This window comes from Leptonychotes weddellii, chromosome 6, assembly GCF_054177405.1.
Source record: "Leptonychotes weddellii isolate Sample4059 chromosome 6, ASM5417740v2, whole genome shotgun sequence".
In the NCBI taxonomy this organism is placed as follows: domain Eukaryota; kingdom Metazoa; phylum Chordata; class Mammalia; order Carnivora; family Phocidae; genus Leptonychotes; species Leptonychotes weddellii.
This window is the reverse complement of record NC_138374.1, coordinates 117,506,685-117,515,106: the sequence shown is the minus strand read 5'-3', so window position 1 is coordinate 117,515,106 and position 8,422 is coordinate 117,506,685. Positions and strand designations below refer to the sequence as shown.

The 8,422-nt window shown below is 34.8% G+C and overlaps 1 protein-coding gene across 1 annotated transcript in view; it reads right to left on the bottom strand.

Annotated features, from left to right (window-relative positions):
- Window positions 1-4,549: 4,549 nt before the first annotated feature.
- KCNT2 (potassium sodium-activated channel subfamily T member 2) overlaps window positions 4,550-8,422 on the bottom strand; it is a 214,330-nt gene continuing 210,457 nt past the window's right edge. Inside the window, exon 26 of the mRNA XM_081825152.1 lies at window positions 4,550-7,314. Coding sequence (XP_081681278.1) covers window positions 7,203-7,314 — 112 coding nt within the window. The 3' untranslated portion in view covers window positions 4,550-7,202. The remainder of the gene's footprint in view (window positions 7,315-8,422) is intronic.

The window sequence follows — 8,422 nt, the reverse complement described above, 5'->3', positions numbered from 1 at the left end:
GTTACACGAGTTTTGTAATTGCTTTGGTGGCTATTTTATATAAAGAGGTAAACAAAAGGAAACTGTTAAGGAATATTGAAAGATGTCAGGAAAGTTTGATTCTTCTAATATTGAAAAATTGCTCTGAGACCTAATAATTATAAGGCAGGCAGAGCTTGTCAATGTCTTTTAATAGTGGCTATTTAAGAAAAACTTTACAAATAGTACAGAAACTATTTTGAAATACTAATCTTTTGCTCTTACAGATTCTTCTAATACACTTTTAATGGTTTGTTACTTGCAGTACACGGGTATCAATATTTCAACAAATAAGAAAAAATGATAGCATGACCCCAAAAGGACTCAATGGAATAAAATCATTTTATTTAATGATTATAAAGTGATTTTATCTTTTAGTACTATCTGATAAATATCACAAGCATATTAGTAAATAGGTAAAAAAAAGTTTTAACAGATTTCTTGTTTTAAAAATATGTGCCCTGGAATATTTACATTTCTAAGTGATCAAAGAACCATCTTCTACCCTGCTCATTTAGACTTTTCCGTTTATAACAATGACTCAGAGGTAACTGATTACTCTTCCTCTTACTTCAAATTGGATTGCAGCTTGTTTCCTAGTCAAGGATAAATCTTAATTTCACTAAAGTGAGAAATGAGGATTGCCCACACGAAGTTGGAGGACGTTGAGTAATTCAAACCAAAGAACTTTGCTTCTTTAGTTAGAGACAATAAATCAAGCACAGCTACTTAATTATTTTTAGCAACATGTTTTCCAGTGGAAATTTCAGTCATGCCATAGTCATTTCACAGCATGCTTTTTGCCAAAAACATTAAAAATCAATTAGTTTTCATTAAAAAGTGATCATAAGATATTCTATTTTCAAAATCAAATCATTTGTACCTTAGTTGGTGCAAAACATGAAAACTGAAGTATTTTTCAAGATTATTACAGTTTTCTCAACTTTTTCTGTCCAAGTTTGAATTCTTAGTTAAGGTAATAACCATTTCTGTTATATTTATGTTACTTAAATGATCTGGAAATGTATATTTTTCCAATGAATATATATTTATAAAATCTTTAACCTAAAACTTAAGGTCATTTTCTTCATTGGGCATTATTCTAGATTAAAATAGTCTTTTATTTATATTAAGCCCTGAGATTATGGTGTTTATGCATTATTGCAGTATAGCCAAACCTGTCCTGCCAAATATGTATCACAAAATTCCAGTTTCCTTGTGAGATCTTATGACCAGTATAGACTAAATATTTGTGTCTCCCTCAAATCTGCATTTTGAAATCATACCCTCCAGTGTAATGATGTTAGGTGCCTTTGGGAGATAATTAGGGTTAGATGAAGTCATGAAGGTGAAGCTTCAAGAATGGGATTAATGCCCTTAAAAGAGTTTGAGAGAGCTTGCTTCTCTCTACTCTCTGCCATTTGAGTGTACCCCAAGACAGCCACCTGCAAACCAGGCAGTGGGCTCTCACCAAACACCAAACAAATCTGCCTTGATCTTGGACTTCCCAGCCTCCAGAACCATGAGAAATAACTCTCTGTTATTTAAAACCCCCAGTCTATTGTATTTTATTAAAACAGCCCAAGCAGACTAAAACAGTAAGTAAATAAATTGTACTTTGGGTTTCATCCATGTCTGATTTAGATAGTATTTAGATAAGATTTTGGACTTTAGACTTTAGAGTTGATGCTGAAACAAGTTGAGAGTTTTGGAAATTGTGGGATGCAATGAATGTATTTTGCATGCGAAAAAAACTGTGAATTTGGGGGATGGGGACAGGGACAGAATGTTATAGACCAAATGTTTATATGCCCCCACCCTGCAAATTCATATGCTGAAACCCTAGCCCCCAATGTGATGACATTAAGAGCTGAAGTCTTTAGGAGGAAATTAAGATTTGATGACATCATGAGGGCAGAATTCTCATAAATAGGATTCAGGCCCTTATAAGAGTCCCAAGAAAGTTTGCTTCTCTCCACTTTCTGCCACGTGGTGATCCAAGAAGAAAGCCATTTATAAACCAGGAAGCAGGTCCTCACCAAACGTTGTATCTGCTGATGTCTTGATCTTAGACTTCTCAGCCTCCAGTACTGTGAAAAAGAAATGTTTGTTAAGCCACCCAGTCTATGGTATTTTTGTTCTTGCAGCCCAAATGGACTAAGACTGATAGATTGACAGATTTTTTTGTGGGTTTCATTCTCTGGTCTCCATTCAAATTTAGAATCTAATACATTTGATGCATAATGATATAATTTTTGACATATGGCAATCATCAGTATTAAAAAATACAAGTTAAAAATGATTACTTTAGCCATTATATAATTTATTTGTGTCCTCTAAGACTAAGCACTGTATTTATAAACTTCAACTTCAGTACTTACCACAGGTCTAGTAATAAGAACATCTCATAGCCCTGTCTTTGGCGAACTGAGAGTTTTCAGAGAAGAAAATAAATGCTCGTGTTCCAAGACCATTTTAAACTTTCTTATTCTATACAAATATTAATAACATACTGATCAGGGAATGATGTCTGTAAACTTAGGAATGTTTCCTTTCTGAATTGTATTTAACTTACAAATGCAAAGATATCTGGCCTGGTATCACATGAAATGAAACCTATTTTGTATATGGTAGAAACGGAAATATAAATCTCTGTGTAGAACTATAAATTTCTTCAGAGTGAGACTAAATTACAGTACAATTTGTTAAAGATCTCTGCTATATTTATACTTAGGAAGACAGATCATTATTTTGTTTCTATTGAAACATTTTTAGATATAAATAATATAATTCTATTGTGTAGTAAGATAGAACACAGATTTTAATTATAAGCCGAATAACTATACTTTTAGGACAATTTGGTATAATATTACATTGATCCACAATAATTAAAGCTGACATGTTCCTCCAAATAAAATAGCTTGGAGAGCAGTCTTAAAAAAAAAAAAGCAGAGAAGAGCAAAATGATATAAAGTGGTCTAATAATCCGCAGGATGAGCATGGTCTGTCTTATTTTTTAAAATATTTTATTTATGTATTAGAGAGAAAGCGCACAAGTGGGGGGAAGGGGCAGAAGGAGGGGGAGAAGCAGACTCCCCGCTGAGCAGGGAGCCCGACTGGGGGCTTGATCCCACGTGGGACTCCATCTCAGGACCCTGGGATCATGACCTGAGCCAAGGCAGGCGCTTAACCAACTGAGCCACCCAGGCGCCCCAAGCATGGTCTGTCTTAAAAGTTCCCCAGCAGATGCTACTTAATTTGTTGAATGTTCCCAAAATCTGTCCTTTAAATTGCAGTCCTTGAAATTTGGTATCAACATTATCACAGATTTAATCAGATCGAAGAACGGCTGATTTGTGCGTCGTGTCTCAGCCAGGATTCAATCTAGAGAAAGAAACCACACAGTGATTTAGACAAAGTTTAATGTAGAGAATTATTAGCTGTAGCAGAGCTTTGCAGTAATGACAGATGGGTCAATAATAAGTAAAGAGAACTGAAAATAATATGGCAACAGCGGCCGTATGGAGCGGGAGTCGTTATCAGGGCTGAGACAGAGTGCCCCGCGAGGAGACCCCGGGACTGAACTCAAGGCTGCAAGAGATGTCACAGCTGTGGCCCACAGAATTGCAGAAAGTCACTGTGGTACTGTCAACTGGCAGAACCTGCTGGAGATGTGGGGGGAGTCGTTCATGGGGAATGGTCTCACCGGAGGCATTCAAGGACAACAGTATCTGAGGGGGTGTTGAGGGGGGCTCCTGGCCCCTGGGGAGGTTGACTGGAGAAGGGCAGGCGCATCAGAAGTCTGTGCTGGAAGCTGCACCCGCTGCAGCAGTCAGTACCTTGCACGGAGAGAGCGGGTTATTTCTGGGACATTTTGTCCGTGCTCCTCGGCATTTCCCAATATGCAGAGCAGGCTACATAGGAGGCAACAAAAAACCCCAGGGAACTCACCACCATGCTGCTCTGAAAGACCCAGTTTCCTGGTCTGTCTTCCTTCTTCTTTTCACTTTTCAGTCTTCTGATGCTTGTTTGATAAATAATATCTAGAGTTTGTATCTGTACTTAGGAGGAATAGGCTCCGTTTCCCTGGAGCCAAAAGTCTATCTTTGCATTTAAAATTATATATTATCTAGCCAGTGCTTTTCTGGTCTTTAGTGTATCTGGTCTTTAAATTAGTGTATCTGTTTCATAAAAAAATATTTCTCTTCTAGCACATACATTCATTCTTTTCCACCTTCCTTTTCTTTTCTGCTTTTCCCTCCCTTCCCTTTGTTCACTTCTTCACTACCTCCATTCTCCCTGACCCTTCCTCCCTCCTCTTTTCCTACCACATAGTTATTCAGAAACTATTACGTTAAGAAGTGATTCAACAGGTTTTTTATGGCTATCTTTTCCAATGAGACGACCTTCATTGTTCATGTTGGTGTTTCTTCATGTTTATATTACTTTATATAGAAGTGACAAAAGGAGTTTTGTAGTTTCAAAACATAATTGGTTAAACGATTGAAGTTTTGGCAAAAAGCACCAAGGGTTTTCACCATCAGAAATAATTTTTATTATTTATTTTAAGCGATTCAATGTAACTGGTAGCAAAATGGTACATAGACAATAAACAGAACCAATTCCCATAGGATTACAAGGACTGTTACTGACTTTATGGTTTATTTTTGTGTGCAAGTATTTTAAAAAGGCAACAGTTCGTTAAAAGGCTTTTAGAAGCATTTTTATGCTTTAAATAACAGAAAAACTAATAAACTATCATTATTATAGCAAGCTGTTACGAATTGTGTCAATTATTAAATTTGGACTAATGTTCATAATCAAAAATAATTATTGTAAAATTTATGAAACAAAACTTTTAGTTTTATAGGAAATATAGTCATGTCCTAGCTTAGAGTCCTAGTCTTGACAATGGTCAAAATGCAAAAATATTAAGCTTGAGATCTCCTGGGGAAATAGAATATTCATAAAATCTTACATTTATTCCTAAAAAGAACTATAAGGGAGTAATGAAATGGCAACTCAAAGATCACATTTGATAATTGATGTCAAATATAAAATAAATTAATTAAACTCATTATTGTTCTCCATTACATATATTAGTTCAATTCTGCCTTTAGCTTGAATAATTTACAGATGAATATATAAGTTTGCCAAATATATTTCACGTGTCTACAACATACATGCATGAATATGCATACAATCTTCGTTTTAAGGTCCGCTTCCAATTTTAGGTAACTTGTTATAAATTCTCTACTTCCCTGACTGATTAAAGAAAGTTAACGATAGGGGCACCTGGGTGGCTCAGTCATTAAGCGTCTGCCTTCGGCTCAGGTCATGATCCCAGGGTCCTGGGATGGAGCCCCGCATCGGGCTCCCTGCTGAGCAGGGAGCCTGCTTCTCCCTCTCCCACTCCCCCTGCTTGTGTTCCCTTTCTCGCTGTGTCTCTCTCTGTCAAATAAATAAAATCTTTAAAAAAAAAAAAAAGAAAGTTAACGATAGGCTTTCCCTGTTTTAGGGGACATTCTTGGTGTTTTTGTTATTCTAAAATGAGAGTAATGGAAAATACTAAAAATACTAAAAAATACTAAAAAACAACAATAACGAATCTTCTCTAAGCCAAATTATACAATGGCTATCAAGCTATAATTTCACATGTTAGGTTTTACATTTTCGTTTCCATAGAATTATTTGGGGAATTTTAGGCTTTCTTTATCTATGTTTTTTTTTTTTTTAATTCTTCTACTGACTTTCCAACCTATCTGCTTCTTTGTGAAAAGGAAAAAGAAAATGTCTCTTCCTAGTCTTATATGTCCAATTTTTTGTGAAATTAAAATTCAATGTCAAGGCCAGAAATTTTTTAAAATACAAAATTAGAGGAAAAATATCTTTTTAAATTTATCAATATCTCTCTCATGGGAATACCTTAACACATTCCAACTACAAGGCAAACTCTGCTCTTGTGCTTTTCAGTCTATTTCTGAAGGGGAATAAAGCAATAAAATAACACCAAGGGTCAATTTATATTTAATTTATAACTGTAAAATTCTTCATGATTTATATTAAATTTCAATGGCAAAAACTACCTATCTTCACTACATGTTTTTTCCTCACAGTGTTAAAACCTATGTCCTACAGATGATTTTTCAAAATTAAATCAAATTTTTTAACATACCATTGTTTTGCGTGTGAGTATTTCAATACTAAAACATAGAGGAGGACTTTTAATGTTTTAGAATGTCCTTCTATTCCATAAAAGGTATAATTTTGCCTGATTGAATTTTAAAGTCTCTTTCTAATGAAATACACTATATAGATTATGAAAATGTTAAAGCTCAAGAGCCTAATGAAAACCAGTTAATGTTTTAATTCTTGGCTTCAATTTAAGTCAACATATGTGTTTTTAGTATTTTCTCTGTTAGGCATTCTTTTAGGAGAATAATAAATATTTGCTTTTTAACACTTTTCTTGGCATACAATGTGTGTCAGACATAAAGTTAGCAAAAAGTTCAGGTACTTGATATTTTTTTGTTTGTTTTGGTTTCCTCACTGTTTTAAAACATGCTGTGAACATCTCAAATTCTAAAATGAATATGATATCATATGAAAAGGCAACAAAAAAGGTTAAAATGATTTAAAGATTTATACTCTAAAGCAAACTATGAGTCTTACACAAAAGTCAGCCACACAAGTTTGTTGGTTAATCTTTGTGTAGATGCTAGACATTTATGATGAGCTCAGTTTTATAAAACGGCAAGTTTAAAGAATATAATATGACTTTAATTTTTAAGAGGAGCCACAATCTTCTATGTCCATTGTGATGCACCAAATATAGTTGGATTTTCTGTTTACTTTCATAAAACCTTAATACTTTTAAATATTAGCTTCTTAAAGTTTGGATTATTGTCAAACAAATACCCAATTTAAATTTTTGGTTTTAATTTAGGTTTTTAAAATCATTCCATTGATGTCTTTCAGATTAATAGGAGGAGTACCAATAAGCAATACTTTAAATTTCAAAATAATCTAGACTTCTAAGAGAATAGATTGCTTTTAATACGAGAGAACTGAATATATTCTGATCATGTTTCTTTCATGCCAGCACCACTCATTCTTCCCCTAAGATTTAGAGTGGTTTCAAGCAAGATTTTTGTAGGGAAAAAGGGTCTCTTATTTTCCTTTTATCAAAGCTGAGTTTCCTCCCGAGAGTCTTGAGCCACGGCATTGCAGATGCTGTTTTTTTGACTGGGCTCACTGTTTGGAAGGTATGCCAGCGGATCTGGTCGGATTAAGTATCTAGGAAAAGAAAACAAAGCAAATAACTATAAGAGTACATAAAGGCAAAACTAATTCACACTTACACCTTAGACTGCTGCTTCAAACGTATTTAGCTTTTAGGTGATCTAAACTGTGTCTATGCATAGCATCGGTAGAAGGATTCACTTTTTACTTGGCCTATACAATTTGGCAGGACTTGTCTTGTTTCTGTACCTAAGCAGATTATGATGATGTATGCTGATGAATCAAGAATTATTATTTTTTAGTTATGGTCTGTTTCACCACCTTCATCTTATCAAAACTTTATGTTTTACTTTACTATCCTGTTGATTTATCATCCCTTTCTTTGACTATTTTCCTAACAAGGAGACCTAAATTTCAGCTATGATCCTTCTATTACTTAACTGCTCTTAGTCTTTTATCATTCATAAATAAATCTGATCTAAATAATTTCTATAGTCTTTTTAATTTATATATTTCAGGATTCTAAAAAAGTAGTCATTTGATACATGCTCTGAAGAATAATATGCAGAGATAACCTTTTAACTATCTAGAAATTAATCTAAAATTCAGGTTCTGCAACGGTGAGCAATTATACAAAAGAATAAAAAATAATGGGGCACCTAGGTGGCTCAGTTGATTAAGCGGCTGCCTTCGGCTCAGGTCATGATCCCAGCGTCCTGGGATCGAGCCCCGCATCGGGCTCCCTGCTCCGCGGGAAGCCTGCTTCTCCCTCTCCCACTCCCCCTGCTTGCGTTCCCTCTCTCTCTGTCTCTCTCTGTCAAATAAATAAATAAAATCTTAAAAAAAAAAAGAAGAAAAAATAATTCTTAATTCGTTCTACTGGTAAATGGGAAAATGTTCATCCGCCAAACTCATACATTTCAATAATGTTAGAATTTGTTTTGTTTTGTTTTGTTTTTTAACTTTTTTTTTTTATTCTTATGTTAATCCCCATACATTACATCATTAGTTCTAGATGAAGTGTTCCATGATTCATTGTTTGTGCATAACACCCAGTGCTCCATGCAGAACGTGCCCTCCTCAATACCCACCACCAGGCCAACCCATCCTCCCACCCCCCCTCCCCTCTAGAACCCCCAGCCTGTTTTTCAGAGTCCATCAT